This window comes from Mustela erminea, chromosome 19, assembly GCF_009829155.1.
Source record: "Mustela erminea isolate mMusErm1 chromosome 19, mMusErm1.Pri, whole genome shotgun sequence".
Classification (NCBI taxonomy): domain Eukaryota; kingdom Metazoa; phylum Chordata; class Mammalia; order Carnivora; family Mustelidae; genus Mustela; species Mustela erminea.
This window is the reverse complement of record NC_045632.1, coordinates 17,463,637-17,484,150: the sequence shown is the minus strand read 5'-3', so window position 1 is coordinate 17,484,150 and position 20,514 is coordinate 17,463,637. Positions and strand designations below refer to the sequence as shown.

The window sequence follows — 20,514 nt, the reverse complement described above, 5'->3', positions numbered from 1 at the left end:
AGAGAGCCCAATGTGGGGCTTGATCCCAGGACCCTGGGACCATGACCCAAGCTGAAGGCAGAGGCTTTAACCCACTGAGCCATCCAGGCGCCCCCCAACTTGTCTTGACTACAAGGAATGTTCCTAGTGGTACTTGGCTGGAAGACACACATTTTACTATATAAAACCTCAAAAATGTTAGCATAAAGATAAGCAGGGTGTTTTTTAGGGTTCATGTTTTGGGGGAAGAAAGTTTTGAACTGACCACAAGCTAATTTAGATTTAACACTAAGGAAGATGTTCCTTTTTCACTTAAAGCCTTAAGATCACCTGTGACCATGTCTCTTAGTTCAATCAGTGAAAGGAGGGTACAACTAATTACTTTTCATTTTTGCTGTAAGTCATTAACAGATTATTTCAGGCTGAAGAGTCAGTCCTTTATTCTCTAAAAATTCAACAATTCCCTTAATATAATGTGTCATTTGTGAGTTCTAAATGAACTCTAAAGATCCCCCTACCCTGGAATGAATGCAGTTTTGGTTTAGAAATGAAAGCAAAACCCGTTATACGAAATAGGTAAATTAGCACAGGTGATCATTTTTTTTTTTTAAATTCATAAGGGATGAATGAGTCATCTGAGGAATCTCCTTAATTCCATGAACAATGTATTATACAGATGTCAACTGTATTTCAATTTTAAAAGAATATATTACACATTTACAATAGCCAAAAACTGGAAACAAAAGAGGAAAATGTGTAAATAACTGAGAGGTGAAAAATCAATGTAATTATAGTATCCACCCAGTTTTCTATGTTGTCACTTAAAATTTTAATATGGCCTGTCAATTATTTCTCTTATAGTGTTACTTAAAAAAAAAAAAAAAATTGTATTATTTTTATTTTTTTAAGTTTTTATTTATTTCTTTGACAGAGAAACACAGAGAGAGAGGGAACACAAGTAAGGGGGAGTGGTAGAGGGAGCAGCAGGCTTCCCGCTGAGCAGGAAGCCCGATGTGGGGCTCGATTCCAGGACCCTGGAATCATGACCTGAGCGGAAGGCAGACACTTAATGACTGAGCCACCCAGGAGCCCCTAAAGATTGTAGTTTTAAGTAACCTGTACACCCAGTGTGGGGCTTGAATTTACAACCCCAAGTTCGAGAATTGCACGCTCTACCAACTGAGCCAGTTTCAGTTTGGTTCAATTTCATCCATTAGCTTACCTCTTCCATTGGAGTAGGGCATTATCTTGAATTTTTCCTGGATTCTTCTCATATAACTGAATGAAAAACAAGGAGTGGGAGTTGGGGTGGGAGTGGGAATAAACTGCAATGTAATCATCACATCTCTTTGGAAAGGGTGGAACTGCCCTGTGATTAAAATAGTAAAGTCCTGGGTCATTGCATTTATGTGAGAGTGGTAGATGGGGAGAGAAAGCCATTTGCCTCTGCACATGTGTACTAATATGTTAAGTAGAACCAATATGAAATGATCCAACTTACCTTTCTACTAATAAAAAAAATTACATTTTTCTCTTACCTAAGTTTGTTTTCATTTCTTCATTCCCAATCACAGAATAGTACATCCTTTAAGAGTATAAAACTTACAAAGAAATATTATAAAGGAGAAATCAATCATATTGCAACTGAACTATTACAACCTTTTGTTACTTTCTAATTTGCAGCCACCTTCATAAATGTCAGACATTCACAGTACTAAAATTTTAGTTTTTTCTTATCTGGTGCTGTGGTAAAATAATTACCACATTATGATATTTATAAGTGAAAATTTTAGTTTTCAAATGTTCTACTATTTAAGTGAACATCTTTAGGAACATGATTTGCATTGGTTCCTTTAGATAAAGGGAAAAAAATTCTTCCATTTACAAAGTATCTTTTACTAAATTCCTTGCTATTGAAAATACATAGAAAGGGGGAACTTGGGTGACTCAGTCAGTTAAGGATCCAGCTCTTGATTTCAGCTCAGGCCATTATCTCAGGGTTGTGGGATTGAAGCCCCAAGTCAGGTTCCACATCAGGCATGGAGCCTGGTTGGGGTTCACCCTCTCCCCTTTACTCTGCCCCTCCCCCACCCACTGTGTGCATTTGCTCTCTCAAAAATAGATTCTTACCTGCGATTGTTTTTCTCTATTTCATGAGTAAAAAGACATATAAAACACAGCACATAAAAAAAAATATTTTTCAATAGTTTTAGATCCTACATATTGTCAATTAGAAAAATTAGAGAGATCTATCACTATTTTGCGTAACTTGGAAATCTGGGGCACCTCGGTGGCTCAGAGGGTTAAGCCTCTGCCTTCAGCTCAGGTCATGATCTCAGGGTCCTGGGATCGAGCCCCACGATGGGTTCTCTGCTCAGCAGGGAGCCTGCTTCCCCATCTCTATCTGCCTGCCTCTCTGCCTACATGTGATGTGTCAAATAAATTCAATCTTTTAAAAAAATCTATAGTCATATGTACCATGTGTGTACATTATAGATACTACTTGCACTTATTGCCTCTGCAGACACAGGGAGAACAGGACTGAAGGGGTAAAGAGAAGGCTTTACCTATTTATGAAATGATTTGCTTCTTTTATAAACATCTTTTTAAAGATTGTATTTATTTACTCAAGAGAGAAAGAGCACGTGAAAGCAGGGGAAGGAGCAGCGGGAGAGGGACAGACTCTACCCTAAGTACAGAGCCCGATGTGGGGCGCAATCCCACAACTGTGATATCATGACCTGGTCTGAAATCAAGAGTGGGATGCTTAACTGACTGAGCCACCTAGGCACCCCTTTTTAAAATAAAATTTTAATAAAAAACAATTAGATGCCTAATTATAGGCAGCAGTTACACCGGTGCTACTGTTCTCCTGAATTATTCTTAGTAGAAAATTTAAAAGCATAAAACAGAAAAAAATTTGTAAAAATTAGGAGTAAAAGACAATTTAGGAACAAAACCAAAACAGTAGATATCAAACAGCAAGAAAGAATTATTTAAAACAGGGATGGCCTGTTGCTTGTCTGTGTAAATTGTTTTTTTTTTTAAATATTTTATTTATTTGACAGATCACACGTAGGCAGAGAGGCGGCAGAAATAGAGAGGGGGAATCAGGCTCCCCGCTGAGCAGAGAGCCTAATGGGGGCTCAATTCCAGGACCCTGAGATCAGGACCTGAGCTGAAGGCAGAGGCTTAACCCACTGAGCCACCCAGGCGCCCTTGTGTAAAAATTTTTTTTTTTATTGGAACACAGCCATGCCCATTTTCTTACACTCAGGATTTCTCAGTGTCAGTACTTAATGACATTTTGGACCAGATAATTCTGTTGGGAGGGGCTGTACTGTGCTTTGCAGGGTGTTCGGAGCATCTCTGGCTTTATCTACTAGATGCCAGCGGCCCTCTCCCTCAAAGTGACAACCAAAAATGTTTCTGGACACTGCCCAATGTCTCCTGGGGTTAGGAGGAGGAAAGGCAAAATTACCCCTGGTTGAGGACCACTGGTTTATGTATGTTTTCATATTACAAAGGCAGAGTAGAGAATCTAAGACCACAAAGCCTAAAATATTTACTATCTGGCCCTTCACAGAAAAAGTCTGTTGATTTCTTTTGTCATTAGAAAAGGCAGAAAAATACATGCTAGGCTAAGAAAACCAACTGCAAAGTATATGACAAAACAAAATTCCTATAAACTGCTTTAAAAACGACTCCAATTTAACAAAGGGAATACATAAAAACAAGCAATTCAGAGAAATAAAATTCAAATAACTCTTAGGCATGATACATACTCAACCTGACAATTAAGAAAATGCAAATTAAAGGCACTCTCTTTTCTTCAATTTAACAAAAGTTTCAGTCCTTGCTAAAATTGTTGGGAATGCACATAATTGCTAGATTAATGTCGAACTTAAGAATATAAGGCATTATCCACTGCATTTGAAATATACTATGCTGTGGGGTACCTGGCTGGCTCAGTGGGTTAAAGCCTCTGCCTTTGCTCGGGTCATGATACCAGGGTCCTAGGATCGAGTCCCACATTGGGCACTCTGTTCAGCAGGGACATGCATCCTCATCTCTCTACCTGCCTCTCTGCCTACTTGTGATCTCTGTCAAATAAATAAAATCTTTTTTAAAAAAAGGAAGAAAGAAATATACTATGCTGTAACGCAAGGGATCCAACTGGAGGGAATCTACCCACTCAGCAAAAATATAAACACCAACATGAAACAGTACATGAGTAGTAAAATTGTACAATTGTCTGTAAAATAATAAACCTGAACTTTCACTGGTAGAAGATTGGGTACATATATTATGCTGTCATTATGATAAATGAGTCTAAAGCTAAAAAGTTACACCTGTAGGTACTGACTGGAAGGAAGACCAGTTATGGTATGTTACCAAGTGAGAAAAGGTGACTGCACTTCAATGTAAGCACAATTCCATTTCAACCATGCTAAACACACACATATACACCACCACCACCACCACCAAAACAAACTTTCTAAACATGGGCATGCTTCTTGAGTATGGCAGAAAGTATCGAAGGCTATTGGTATTGGCAATTCAGAGAATAAGTGTAGTTTTTTGTTTTTTGTTTTTTTTTTAATTTCATTTATGATCTCTACACCCAGTGTGGGTCTTGAACTCATGACCCCAAGATCATTGCATGCTCTTTGGGCTGCCTGAGTGGCTCAGTTGGTTAAACATCTGCCTTAGGCTCAGTTCATGATCCTGGGGTCCTCAGCAGGGAGTCTGCTTCTTCTCATCCCTCTGAACCTCCCCCCTGCTCATGGCTCTTGCTTGTTCTCGCTCTCAAACAAATAGAACAAAAAAAGTTGCATGACCTTCAGACTGAGCCAGTCAAGCACCCCGACAGGTTTTTAAAAAATCTTTACAATACACTTTTTTTTCTTTTTTTGGTAAAACATGTTCTATAAAATTAGAATACAACTTTTAAGTCTTGAAAACTTTTTTAATTGGTTCTTACTTTATTCAGAAAAATACTCTTTCAAGATTTCAGCCATGCTTTAAAGAGCTGAATACACACACACACACAATACAATGCTGAATGTAAAAAGCATATAAAAACCATTTCCCATGTCTTACTAAAGCAAAGTAGAATATATATGTACCCGTTTAAAAAATATTTAATAATGCTCTTCCACATTTTCAGATATAGTATAAAAAGTTGAATATAAACATTTCCTCATCTTACTAAATTAAAGGTGTACACACACACACACACACACACACACACACATTTTTTCCCCAGGACTCAGGTCTATCATAAAAAATTGAGTATAAACTTAAAAGAGATACGCATGAAGTTTGTTATTTTACTCAAAATTCAGGGGCAGGGCAGCTCTGCATCGTTTCCTCAGTTCAACAACGTCAAGGATGCAGGTAATTCCAATCTATCCTGCATATCAGTCTCAGCCTTTCACCCCTCCGGTAGCAAAATGGCCACAATTCTGGTATCACACCGACATACAGACATGCATCCTGTATATAAGAGGACTATTTCCTCCTATTTTGTTGGGCAAGAAAATTTAACCTGAAGCCTACTTGCAGAATTTTGCTCAGATCTTGTATGGCTAGGACTGTTACACATGCCCAGATGCAAAGCAAACTAGGAGAGCAAGACCTAGACTTTAGATGAGCAGCGGGCAGTCCTGGCAAAGGGAGAATGGCTACCACCACCAGATAGGCAACCAACAGTGTCTGTCACAACAATATTGCCTTTTTTCTTTAAAACTCCTTTTTTTAGTTACATTTCCTCTCATTCATGATGCTTGAGGGTTTTTTCCTCCCACCTCAGCAAGTTTTCAAGGATTATTGTTGTTGTTGCTTTGTTTTTGGCTTTGCTCTTAACTGGTTAGAGCTTTTCTACACACTAGAGCTGACTGCTTATTCATTCACTCTCTCATTCCTCAGATTTCAACAAGTGTTTCCAGGGAACCTATTGGAACAGGCTGTGCACCAAGTACAGTGCACTGACAATGAATCATGGCCATTAACTGTCCATATTTTCTACACATATTAAAAGAAGTTAATTTTCCTAAGGATAGCTCTATTGCATCCTACAACTTTCAACATGGAGTTGTTTGTCATTCACTCCAAATTGTAACTTGCCTTGATTTTCTTTCCCCTAGTGAGGCAAGAGGGCAAGGTGAACAAAAAGTTCGGTTTTCAATTATTCTCCAGAAGGAATTACCTGACATTCAAAAGATGATAGAAGATGCTCCCACAGTCATGGTACACATAAAAGCCTTCCTCTCATATGATCTCTATCCACAAATATGAAAATAAATAGAAGCAGCTATTTAACTCACTTTCAATATGAGCCATACAATATTCTATGGGATATAATGTAATTATTTAATCTTATAATGCTAATAAGATGGTGCTAACATTAATTTATAACTGAGAAAGTTTAGATCTAGTTAAGTAATTTGCCCTAAAAGGCAAGTAAGACTGAGCATTGCTTAAATCCTTTACCACTCTGCCTCAGTTTAAGTTAATTTTAGAGGAAAAGCTTGCAAATATTTAAGATCTGAGTGGGATGGAAGAATCAGCTGCATTTTTAACATTACTGCAGTCTTCCTCAAGTATGAAGTGAGATGAGTAATTTGTTAGCTAAAACAAATTGGTCTCCTATATTTATGATATTTATATTATAAATCCTCTTGATTTCCCCCAGGCCAAATGACCTTGATGTTGCGAATTGTTGGTATGACAATCTCTGACCCATTAACTGCCTTCCAAAGCCTTCCCACTTTCCTTACATTCAAGGAGTTTTTTCACTTTTATATCAATTGAACCTTGATATCTAATAAATTTTGAGACATAAATAGAACCCTCTCAATCCCTAACATTTATAAAGTATATCAACATTAACACATGTCAAATAAATTATGGCCCTCAAATAAAGGCCCTGTATCCACAGTGTTAGCTCCGATATTAAGTTATTTTCAAAGGCTATCCCACATTCCTTAAAATCACAGGGGTTTTCGTGTTTTACTAGTTTGACTTTGCAGAGGTCCATAAAATTTTGAGCCTTCCCACTCCACTTCATTCACTCCTCTTTCCTGTGTGAATTCTTTGATGTTTACTAAGGTGTGAACCACGAATAAAGGCCTTCCCACATTGCTTGCATTTGTAAGGTTTCTCACCAGTATGAATTTTCAGGTGTCGATTAAGTTCTGAGCCACGACCAAAGGCTTTTTCACATTCCTTACACTTATAGGGCTTTTCACCACTATGACTTCTCTCATGATGAGTAAGTTCTGACTTTCGAATAAAGGCCTTCCCACATTCCTTACATTTATGGGGTCTCTCACCAGTGTGAACTTTTTGATGTCGAATAAGTTCTGTGCTACAAGTAAAGGCCATTTTACATTCCTTACATTTATAGGGTTTCTCACCAGTGTGAGCTCTCTGATGTCGAGTAAGTTCCGAGCCACGACGAAAGGCCTTCCCACATTCTTTACATTTATATGGCTTCTCACCAGTATGAACACTCTGATGTCGAATAAGATGGGAATCAGAGATAAAAGCTTTCCCACATTCCTTACATTTATGAGGTTTCTCACCAGTATGAATTCTTTGATGTAGACTCAGTTGTGAGGCACAACTATATACCTTTCCACACTCCTTACATTCATAGCGTCTCTCACCAGTATGAATTATCTGATGAAGACTAAGTTGCGTGTCGTAACGGAAAGCTTTCCCACATTCCTTACATTTATGGGGTTTCTCACCAGTATGGATTCTCTGATGTCGAAGAAGATGTGAGGGACAGGTAAAGGCTTTCCCACATTCCTTACATTCATAGTATTTCTCATCAGTATGAATTCTCTGATGTAAACTAAGTTGTGAGGTAGACGGAAAGGCCTTCCCACACTCCTTACATTTATAGGGTTTCTCACCTATATGGATCTTTTGATGTTTCCTAAGTTGTGAGTTAGAATGAAAGGTTTTCCCACATTCCTTACATTTATAAGGTTTCTCACTAGTATTAATGCTCTGAGGTTTAGTTGTTTCAGAGCCATGGATAACAGCACATTTCTTATTTTCTTTACTTTTTTTGCTTTCATGAATTCTCTGATGCTTAATCAAGTCTGACTTACTACTAAAGGCTTTCCCACATTCTCCACATTTAGAGTCTTTTTCCTTATTACGATTTCTTTCATCTTGAATATGGTGTGACGGGCACCTGGAAGTTTCCTTACATCTCTTGCATTCGTAGGTTTTCACTCTGGTGTGAACTGTCTGAGGCACTCTCTGAACTATGTTCTGAGTGGAAGTGAACCTTTCCTCAGAGGTTATAACAGGTTGTCTGAAATGTCCCTCCTGTTGTTTCTCCAAGTGGCATTTGATTTCTCTGCTATTTCCAAACCTAGTGCACTCAAGGTCGGAGCTTGTGAGTCTTTTTATCTCCAGGTGCAATGATTTAATTTCATAACTGTGCTCCTTTGGACATAAATTCTTGGTTTCTCTTCTGGATTCCCAATCTGTAAGGTAACAAGAAAGAAAATAGGAGGTATTTTCATGTGGCAGGAGAAGGGAAGTTCTAAGGTAGAAATGACAAACTACAAATAGTGAATAATTTAAATAACTCTTAACACAGCACTGAAGTTTGGCAGGGTGGGCGGGGGGAGAGCCCAGGGTCAAGGGTCAGGGGAGAAGAGAATAGAGAATATGAGGGGACCTTGTGAAGGAAGTAGTTCTTCACCTCTGGTGAAAATCAGAATCAGTTGAGGAACATTACAAATACGATGTCCAGGAACCACCTAAGACCAACGAAATGAGAATCTAAAGGAGGAAGACATTAATTACATCTAACAGCAAGTCTTCTCATCTCTAGCTTCAAAATATATCCAGATCTTGACTACTTCTCTCTACCAGTATCTCTACCACCTTGTCCAAAGCCATCTCTCACCAGGTTAACACACTTTCTTAACAGGTCTCTCTACTTTCCCTGCTGCCCTCCTAATATCCCATACCTAACACAGTGGCAAGAGTGTTCTTGTTAAGTTAGATTAAGCCTTTTGTCTGCCTCAAAGTCTCCACTGGATTTCCCTCTTTGGCCGAGTAAAAGTCCAAGTCCCTATGTGGTCTATAAAACCCTCCCTGAACTTGTCCCCTTGTCCCACACTACTCTCTTTGTGGTCTTAACTGCAAATCTCCTCCCTTCAGCTGACTCTGCTCCAGCTCTGTAACCAACTGGATGTTCTTCAAACTTGTGAAGCACATTTCTCCTTCAGAATCTCTGCCTCTTCCCTAAGATATCGATATGGCTTAAATACTTCATTCTAATCTCTACTCAAACATGAGGCCACTCTTTACAAAACACACCCCTTATTACTCTACTGTATTTTTTAGCAGTGCCCTTATCACGTATCATTTTATTGATTTCTCCAACATTATTATTATTTTTTAAAGATTTTATTTGTTTATTTTACAGACAGAGATCACAAGGAGGCAGAGAGGCAGGCAGAGAGAAAGGAAGGGAAGCAGGCCAAGCAGAGAGCCTGATGTGGGGCTCGATCCCAGGACCATGAGATCATGACCTGAGCCGAAGGCAGAGGCTTAACCCACTGAGCCACCCAGGCACCCCGTGTTTCAAAAATATTTTATAAAAGTATCTAAAATGCTGAAGGTTCTGTATCCCAATTGTGGTAATAGTTATATAAATCTACACATGTCATAGGCAGAGGCTTAAACCCATTGAGCCACCCAGGCGCCCCTCCAACATTATTTTTTAAAGATTTTATTTATTTCAGGCATCTGGGTGGCTCAATCGTTAAGCATCATGATCCTAGTGTCCTGAGATCGAGCCCCACATCGGGTTCCCTGCTCAGAGGAAAGCCTGCTTCTCCCTCTCCCACTTCCCCTGCTTGTTCCTTGAGAGAAGAGTTCCCTCTCTGTGTCTCTGTCAAATAAACAAATAAAATCTAAATAAATAAATAAAAAGATTTTATTTATTTGGCACACAAGATGGAGCGAGAGAGCGAGCACAAGCAGGGGGAGTAGGAGAGGGAGAAGCAAGGTCTATGTAATGATTGATAAAATGATGTTGGTATTTTATGCTGTATGGGAAGTTCCAGAGAGATGTCAGAAGATGCTATTATTTCAAATATTTTGGGAAAAAAATCTGGTAGAAAAGGAAAGCTATAAAAAGCATGGATTCCAATCATAAATTTGGACCTTAAAGGAATGCTCAAATCAAAAAGTAACATTCATCGGGGCGCCTGGGTGGCTCAGTGGGTTAAAGCCTCTGCCTTCGGCTCGGGTCATGATCCCAGGGTCCTGGGATCAAGCCCCACATCCAGCTCTCCGCTCCACAGAGAGCCTGCTTCCTCCCCTCTCTCTCTCTCTGTCTGCCTCTCTGCCTACTTGTGATTTCTCTCTGTCAAATAAATAAAATCTTAAAAAAAAAAAAAAAAAGTAACATTCATCAAGGATGCTCCCGTTGCTCCTCTCCTGTGCACTCTTCAGAGCTACAGAATCATTCCCCTAAATCGACCGTGAGTCTCTCTGCTTTCCCTACTCCATGGTCTCATTCTAGCACAAGGCAAAATCACCTGGACTTCCCAAACAGGCTCCTTCCTAGCAAGTTATACCATTTTCACTCATGAATCCTCTGATTCAATCTGTACAGGACAGCCAGAGAGAGGTCTTAGAAATCCAATCCAATCATGTTCTCATCTTGTTTAAAACCTTCAATGGCTGCCAAGTGTCCTTAAGGGAAAAAATCCAAAGTCCTAGGCATGGTTGAGAAGGGCCTGCATGATGTGGACCTCCATTCAGGTCTACCAGGACACCCACCCAATACTTCTCTCCTCAGGGCCTTCAATGAATAGGTTCCTCTACCTTCTACAGCATTTCCACCATACCACCTAGATTCTACTACTGCTCCTTCCAGCTTTGTATCCTTTGCCAAGATCTGAAAAGACTTACCAGTATGGTAATATTCTATTAGTAATGTTAGTAATATTATTAATATTGGTAATATTCAGCCCCTAATATTCTCTCACAGCAGACCCTTACCCATAACCTTCTCCCCCAAAGACCCTCATTTCTCCAGCCATTGTACAGGTCAGTTTTCTAAAAAAGAAAACCTGCAGGGTCATCAGTGATTAGGGATTTAAATCAGTCCTTAAATCAGCATACTTCTTGACCCTAGCTACTTCCTAGGTTATTCATGGTTACCTTTTATTTCATTCCAAATATTTTGTAGCATCCTTTTTATACAACCAAAACAATGCTGACTCTAAAAGTTATGTATCTGGCTTTATTCAACTAAGCCTTATACCACTGTTTCAAATATATATATATATATTTTTAAAGATTTTATTTAGTTATTTGACAGACAGAGATCACAAGTAGGCAGAGAGGCAGGCAGAGAGAGGAGGGAAAGCAGGCTCCCTGCTAAGCAGAGAGCCTGATGTGGGACTCAATCCCAGGACCCTGGGATCATGACTTGAGCCGAAGGCAGAGGCTTAACCCACTGAGCCACCCAGGCACCCTGTGTTTCAAAAATATTTTATAAAAATATCTTAAATGCTGAAGGTTCTGTATCCCAATTGTGGTAATAGTTATATAAATCTACACATCATAAAATTTCATAGTAATATACACCAAAAAAATAAAAATAAAAATAAATGAGAGTATGTGAAAATCAGTGACCTCTGAATAAGGTTTACTTATAGTTTCACCACTACTATTCTGTCAACATCAATTTCCTGGTTTTGACAGTGTACTAGGAATAGTTAAGATGTTATCACTAGGAAAGCTGAGTAGGGTGTAAGGGAACTCTCTGTATTATTTTTGTAACTCCTTTGAATCTTAAATTATTTCAAAATAAAAAGCTAAAAGAGAAATGGTAAAAGTTATAAGCATGTATGTACCTAATAAGAGAGCCCCAAAGTAGATGAAGAAAAACAGAATGGAAGAAAAACGGACGATTCAACAAATTGAAGACTTTAATGCTCTACTTTCAATAATGGATACATCAACTAGCCAGAAGATCAACAAGGAAAGAAAAAACAACATGTTCTTAAATAACTGATGGGTCAAGGAAGAAATCAGAAGAGAAATTAGAAAATGCTTCAGGTGGATGAAAGGAAAACTTAACGCACCAAAACTTATGGGGTACAGTTAAAACAGATTCTAAAGGGAAATTTATAGCTTAAAATGCCTATATTAAACCTCCCCCCACAAAACCCAATAAAGATCTCAAATCAGATTATGGAACTAGATAAAGGACAAAGTAAACCCAAAGATACCAGAAGGAAGAAAATAACAAAGATTAGAAGGCAGATAAACAAAACAGAAAAAGGAGAACAGGGAAACCAACAAAACTGTCAAACTTTTAGCCATACTGACCAAGATAAAAAAAAAAAGAAAGAAGACAAATACTGATATCAGGAATGAAGGAGGGATAACACTACCAACCTTACAGAAATAAAGGGCTAGGGCTAGGTGTGGGGACTGACTGCTTATAGGTATGGGATTTCATTTTAGGATGATGAAAAGATTCTAAAATTAGATGGTTGTTACAGTTGCAAAACTCTGTTACTGTATTAAAAACCACTAAACAGGAAACTTTAAGTGAATTTTAGGATATGTGATTTCTATCTTTATTAATAGAGCTAGCTGCTTTAAAGAGGACAAAACTGGACCCAAAGTGCTGGGAAAATGGTTGTCTCATGCGAAGGAGGAAAGTGCTTCCTTCCTGAAATCAGAAGCAAATATGAGGAAGCGTAGCAAGAGTGGTAAGCAGAGAGAAAATCTGAGCTCTCATGCTGAGATATCCTTCCTTTTTTCTCCAGATCTCGGACCTTTTCAACCAGCTTTCCTACTAATAGCTCAGCCATGTTGCTTTCTCACTGGCCCCCTGGGTGACCACCTGCCACAGTTGTCCTGACAGGAGTCACCATCACTCACCTGGGCACCATTCTTTTTTATCCTGATTTTTAACCACCCAGGGCTCCTTCCCCTGCTCCAATAAGGAGATCACATCTGGCTTAGAATCGGAAAGTCCTGCTCAAAAAACAAACAAACAAACAAAAAAACAAAAAAAACCAGACAATGTTATTGTATATACACCAGAATTAAAATCAATCCATGATTATCTCTTAAAAATTATTTATTTATTTATTGACAATTTTATTTATTTATTTGACAGACAGAGATCACAAGTAGTCAAGAGAGGCAGGCAGAGAGAGAGAGGAGGAAGCAGGATCCCAGCGGAGCAGAGAGCCTGATGCGGGGCTCAATCCCAGGACCCTGGGATCATGACCAGAGCCGAAGGCAGAGGCTTTAACCCACTGAGCCACCAGACGCCCCTAAAAATCAATCCATGATTATCAAGAAAGAGTAAACAGGTTAAAGATCAACAGAAGGGGTGAAGGTCAGAGGAGCAAAACAAAAAAGAAAAGTTGTCCAATGGAACAGTCAATTATTATTATTTTTTAAGATTATTTATTTATTTGACAGAGAGAGAGAGAGCGCGCGCAAGGGAACATAAGCAGGGGGAGTGGGAGAGGAAGAAGCAGGCTTCTTGCTAACAGGAAGCCTGATGCAGGTTTCAATCCCAGGACCCAGGGATCTTGATCTGAGCTGAAGGCAGACACTCAACAACTAAACCACCAGGCACCCCTGGAGCAGCCAATTCTAACTTCATAAGGGATAATCCCTTTTTTGGGAAGCAACAAGAATCATTAATTCAGCCAGGCATTTGAGAAGCACTCATGAGAAATTCATAACAAAGAACGTAAAGTTCCAGAAGACCAATTCTGAATTTGGGGGGAGGAGGGCACATAACTTACCCAGTGAGATCAGGTTGTTATAATTCTCCAACATTACATCGCAGTACAAACCCTTCTGGGCAGAGTGCAAGCATTCCCACTCCTTTTGAGAGAAGTAAATGGCCACATCTTTGAACGTGAAGCCCTAAAACCACAGATCGATATATTTATTATTTTTAAAATTGACAGGCAAAATCTTTACGAGGGAATAAAAAAAAAATGGAGAAGGCAATTTAGTAAGGTAACAATGGTGACAAAACAGGCCGTGCTGGGCCCTTCAGTGTAGAAACAAGAGAGACCAAGGTACACACTATTCTTGGTGCACACATCATGCTTAAGCATGCCTGGGACTACAGGAGTAACCTCTTGGGCTCTATCCTCTTCCATTAACCTCCCCTAGTCTGGGAATAACCAAAGTCCAGACAACTGGTGTTTCCCAATTAAATAAAACTATACATGCAAGCATACTCTATGTTCACTGCACAACACCTGTGGCTATCTCCTTCCCATTCTCCCAATAAAGAAAAACTTCTTAAAACTCTGAATCATTCAAAAAATATTTTATAAAATTTCTATTTCTGAAAATAGGATTTGAATATAACTTGGTGATTTCTATGATGCTTTGCAACTTACGATTTAATAACTTCTTAAAAACACATGCCCATAAATATGCCAGAATATTAAAGCCTGAGCAGTTTTCCATGTGACCCAAAATTCTAAAATAGACATCAATGTTCTTATTTTGGGGTACTAGGTTGCACAAGTTCTCTAAAGTTCTTCTGCAGTATGAGTCTTCTCTCCTCAACAATTTTTACATATCTGGCTATAATGTTCCTGTTCCTGTAAATTGTCCTTCACTATACTCTCCATGTTCCTGATCTGCCAGAACTGATGGGAGGAAGATCCAGACTCACACTGATGTGACCCAGAATGAACATATACTACAAAAGTGTGTGTTTGTCTCTCCTTCTCTCTCTCTCTCCATGAGTATCTTTCTTGATTTGAGGGAGGGTAACAAAACTTTGCCTGCCCTGAACCCCTGAGAATCCAACTATATATAATGTATTTAGAGGAACCAACCTTCCCAATTGACCTGAGCCCCAGAAGAGCCTTTTCTGACCTGTCCCGGGCAGATCCTTGTTCTACGACCTGAAAGACACTGAGCTCCTCAGCCATGCAGGCATCCCAAAGATATGGTGGAGCCCCCAGGCCCAGGAGCACAGAATACTTGGGCAGGCCCAGCCCTGGACAACAGTTTCTGCAACAGAGGTCTCCACCCTCTCCCTCGCCTAACAGACTCAGTTTAGCAGGTACCTCCTTAGCTTTGTTCCCACATCCCAGAACTGGGGCCCTTAAAATCCCCAAATGAAATCTCTTATCACAAAGACCCTGTCCAGAATCACCACTACTGAGCCAGACCAGCACCAGCAGGTCTTAAGTAGTCTTGGCAAAGCTCAACCATCTGGACACAGGTTACACTGGCTTTATAAGAAACCACAATTCTCAGAATCTTTGTGGCCAACATATTCTGGTTCCCAATGAAGATCACGTTTTCTAAACTTGGCTTTCCTAATTGACATTATTCCCTCTCACTGCTACCCCTAGCCTTGTTGCTAATAGTCAGTGTTCACTGCATCGCAAGTACAATTACTGCATTTTGAGCAGTTTAAGTTTCTGGTGACTTCTATGTCTGAATCCTCAGAAGAAGCCCATAAATCCTAATTCAAAGGAAACTTTAGCTCAAGTGAAGTGATTTATTTAAATCTGCAGTTAGCAGTGGCACTGCTGGGTTTTGAATCTGGATTTCTCCAACTCTGTAGGTGATAGTCTTCCACTTCTGGCTCTTACAGATGCAGCCATTTCTGAAGAGCCTACAAGAAAATCCTGAACTGGGCTCTCTACTTGTTGAGCAGAAGATGCTTGGTCTGCTCTGTGTGTCACTACAGAGCACAGCCTTCTATGAGGGAAAATTAAAGGTAGAAAGGAGAGGAAGGAAAGAAGCAGTTCTGCAAACAAAATGCCTTTATCTGATAATATAAAAATTTCCCATGACTCTGGCTCTGTGTGGGGACTTGGGGATGTGATGATTTTTAGATCCAGCACCTGCCCTTAAAAAGCTCAGAAGCAGGAAGGAAAAACAGAAAAGTAGAGACAATCACAGGACATCAAGCTCTGTGGGGACTGGTTACCATGACCAAATCACCAGTGAAAAATAACGTTCTGAATATTAAAAACATTTTGGGATGCAATGATGATCTGCCGAAGAAGGAAAGTAATCTTCAGAAGCTAAAATTGAATCAAACTGGGAACCAATAGAAGTGTGCAGAGCCAAGACGACCGTGAGCTTTGACATTCAGAGAATCGGTGGAGAGAAAACCAAGCCTAAAGCTGGTCAAGATGGGAGTCTAAACGGTTCTATACTGCAAAGACCTGGGACATCTAGACCATCCCCACAAAATACAGAAAAAATAGAAGCAACACTCCCATTTTTGGACACTACAAGGAAAACAGCCTGACTTGAATCCTGGCAGTTGGTAGAAGAAAAACATTTTCTCCTGAGGAATTATAATCACAAGTCAGCTCTCCCACAGGTCTGTGGCTCACATGCACATTACAAAGGTGAATCCATAAAACTTGTCATCTATAAACCTACTTTTTTTAAAATTTTATTTTTTATTTATTTTCGGCATAACAGTATTCATTATTTTTTCACCACACCCAGTGCTCCATTCAATCCGTGCCCTCTATAATACCCACCACCTGGTACCCCAACCTCCCACCCACCCGCCAATTCAAACCCCTCAGATTGTTTTTTAGAGTCCATAGTCTCTCCTGGTTCACCTCCCCTTCCAATTTCCCCCAACTCCCTTCTCCTCTCTAACTCCCCATGTCCTCCATGCTATTTGTTATGCTCCACAAATAAGTGAAACCATATGATAATTGACTCTCTCTGCTTGACTGATTTCACTCAGCATAATCTCTTCCAGTCCTATCCATGTTGCTACAAAAGTTGGGTATTCATCCTTTCTGATGGAGGCATAATACTCCATAGTGTATATGGACCACATCTTCCTATCCATTCGTCCATTGAAGGGCATCTTGGTTCTTTCCAGTTTGGCGACCGTGGCCATTGCTGCTATAAACATTGGGGTACAGATGGCCCTTCTTTTCACTATATAAACCTACTTTAAGGTGGCTCTGGTTTGGGCAGTGCTCTTGGTGGAAGCAAACACAGACCTGGCCTAGAAGAACAACATTCAACCAGGCCTCAAGAATCCATAAACAGAATTTGAAGGAAAATGCCTACACGCCACTAAATTGTACACTATAAAATGGTTAATTTATGTTACATGAATTTCCCCTAAATAAAAATAAAACATGCACAGAGGCATAATTCCAGGATCAGAGAGTCAGGAAAATCAATCATGCAATTGTTGCAAATTTCCACTATATTTTAAACTTTCGACAACAAAATAAAATGTTAAGAAAAAAATGTCATATCTCCAAAGATTCATACAAAACAGGTGTGTTACAAAAAAGGGGCAAGATGGTGAGAAACAAAACCACAAAAATGACAGGTAGATTTTTTTTTAAAAGACTTTATTTGTCAGAGAGAGAGAGCACAAGTGAGCATAAGCAGGAGGAGTGGCAGGCAGAGGAAGAAGCAGGCTCCTCACTGAGCAAGGAGTCCAAGCTGACTGGATCCCATCATGACCTGAGCTGAAGGTAGATGCTTAACTGACTGAGCTCCTAGGCACTCCAAATGACAGGTAGATTTAAAAGGAAAAAATAGTGGCACCTGGGTGGCTCGTAAGTTAAACGTCTGCCTTCAGCCCAGGTCATGATCCCAGAGTCCTGGGATTGAGCCCCACCTCAGGCTCCCCACTTGGTGGGGAATCTCCTTCTCCCTCTGCCCCTGCATTGTGTTCTCTCACTCTCACAAATAAATGAATAAAATCTTAAAAAAAAAAAAAAAGGAAAAATTATTTCTAGAGCAAAAAAACCCTAATATTTAAAATTAAGTCATACACAGGCTAGAATAAATACCTCTAAAGAGAAAAATTACTGGACTACAGATACAAAAAAAGATTGTGCAGAATGCTCTCTTCATTTCCACGTTGTCCTTTTTGATAGCAGGGGCAGTAAATGAAGAATTAATGGGGGCACCTAGTGGCTCAGTTGGTAGAGCATATGATTCTTGATCTTGGGGTGGTGAGTGTAAGCCCCACACTGGGCACAGAGCTTGATTATTAAAAAAAAATTTAAAAAGGCCTAATGGCTAAGAAATTTTCAGAACTAGCAAAAGAAAGCATTATTCAGGATGCCTGGGTGGCTCAGTCAATTATGCGTCTGCCTTCTGCTCAGGTCATAATCCCAGGGTTCTGAGATCGAGTCCTGCATCAAGCTTCTTCTTCTTCTTTTCTTTTTTTTTTTTTTTTAAAGATTTTATTTATATATTTGACAGAGAGAGATCACAAGTAGGCAGAGAGGCAGGCAGAGAGAGAAAGGGGGAAGCAGGCTCTCCGCCGAGCAGAGAGCCCGATGCGGGGCTTGATCCCAGGACCCTGGGATCATGACCTGAGGCAAAGGCAGAGGCTTTAACCCACTGAGCCACCCAGGCGCCCCCCCGCATCGAGCTTCTTGCTCAACAGGAAGCCTGCTTCACTCTCTGCCTCTGCCTGCCACTCTGCCTGCCTATGCTCTCTTTCTGACAAATAAATAAATAAATCTTAAAAAAAAAAAAAGAACAGAACTATAAAAACTTCCTATAATGTAAAGAAATCTACTACCTTAAAAAAAGAAAAAAAGAAAGCATTATTCAGAAGCCCAATGAGTCTCAAGGAGAATAAATAGAAAGAAACCCTAGACAATTATACCAAAACTGCAGAGCACTAAAAACAAAAGAGAATATGTTAGAAGCAATTTGAGATTAAAGACAGATTATCTACACAGAAACACCAGTCTGATTGACAAATGGTTATTCAATAGCAACAGTATAAACCAGAAGACAGCAAACTGCTTCAGTTAGCTGAGAGAAAATTACCTTTCACAAATGGGGGCAAATCAAGACATTTTTCAAAAAAACCCCAAATCAAAACCCTCACAAAACTCATTAAAGTATGTACTTCCATCTGAAGGAAAATGATCCCAAGGTAGAGGGTTTAAGATATAAGAATAATGAACAAAGAAAGTGGTAAATATGTGGAGAGATAAGCTAACATCAAAATATATAAAATAATAAAAATGTTTTATGGATTAAAAAAAGGGTAGAATTAAAACATCTGACAACAGGGGCACCTGGGTAACTCAGTCAGTTAAGCGTCTGCCTTCAGCTCTGGTCGTGATCCTGGGGTCCTGGGATCGAGCCCTGCATCGGGCTCTCTGCTCAGTCGGGAGGCTGCTTTACTTTCTCTCTGTCTACTTGTGATCTCTCTCTCAGTCAAATAAATAAATAAAATCTTTAAAACAACAACAAAAAAATCTGACAACAATATAAATTGTTTAATCAGTTAGATTAGCCTAGTTCCCTATTCTATTCAGCAAGAGCATAAAGATGTTCTTTAGTTTGGGACACTAAGTTAAAATACATTAAAATTTCTTGGGGAACCTGGGTGGCTCAGTGGGTTAAAGCCTCTGCCTTCAGCTGAGGTCATGATCCCGGGATCCTGGGATCGAGCCCCATGTCGGGCTCTCTGCTCAGCGGGGAGCCTGCTTTCCCCCCTCTCTGCCTGCCTCTCTGCCTACTTGTGATCTCTGTCTGTCAAATAAATAAATAAAATATTTTAAAAAATAAAAATAAAATACATTAAAATTTCTAAGGTAACCACTAAATAATTGAAACTAGTTTATAATTTTCAAATTCACGCAGGGGTGAAAGGAGGTTAAAACAATATGGAAAAGGTAGGTTAAAAAGCACAAACTAAGCCAATAATGATACTTTCAATTATATCAGCAATTTTTTTTAAAAAGGACTTTATTTTATAAGTAATTTCTGCATCCAACATGGGGCTTGAACTTACAACCCCAAGATCAAGAGTCACACGCTCCACTGACTGAGACAGCCAGGTGCCCCTATTTTAGCAATTAGTATTAATGGGCTAAATGATCTCATTAAAAGACAAAGGTCAAAAACCAAAGCCCAAATGGTGTTTACAAGAGATACAACCAAAACATAAATAACCAAAAAGACTGGAGGTAAAAGATGAAAATATACACTCCTAATAAAAAATAAATGTATTGAGACACACATACACATAAATAAAAGAACAAAATTATGACAAATCATCATCATTATGAGAGAACACATCACTTGAAATAACTGACACACACGAGACAAAATCAGTAAAAACAGAAATTATTTAAATTAAAATAACAAAATTAACAAGCTTGATTTAATGGTAATATATAGAATAATGCACCAAATTCAAATGTGTGCCAGTTTAAGCACACATTCAGGTGAATTTCCATCACTATCACATTCTTCTCAGACATATCTGGAGGATTCAGAAAACTGATCACATTGGGTCTTAACACAAGATAATCATTTTGCATGAACTCATAGTAATAAAAAGATGCACATTAATAGGATTGCCTGGGGGCAGGGGTGGCAAATGGAATGGAAAGGTCTTGGATGACAGGTCATCCCTGGCAGGACTAAATGCATCCTTACTTACTGCTTGATTCCAACACTAGGATTGGTGCTCCAATAAATACAGAATGTGCT

General features: G+C 39.3%; 1 protein-coding gene across 7 annotated transcripts in view; it reads right to left on the bottom strand.

The window, feature by feature from the left end:
* Positions 1–5,555: 5,555 nt before the first annotated feature.
* ZNF568 (zinc finger protein 568) overlaps positions 5,556–20,514 on the bottom strand; it is a 71,100-nt gene continuing 56,141 nt past the window's right edge. For all 7 annotated transcript variants that reach the window (XM_032325568.1, XM_032325572.1, XM_032325574.1 and 4 more), the window contains 3 exons: positions 13,812–13,935; positions 12,928–13,023; positions 5,556–8,489 (listed from right to left, as the gene is read on the bottom strand). In XM_032325568.1, the coding sequence (XP_032181459.1) occupies positions 7,048–8,489; positions 12,928–13,023; positions 13,812–13,935 (1,662 nt within the window). In that variant the 3' untranslated portion in view covers positions 5,556–7,047. The remainder of the gene's footprint in view (positions 8,490–12,927; positions 13,024–13,811; positions 13,936–20,514) is intronic.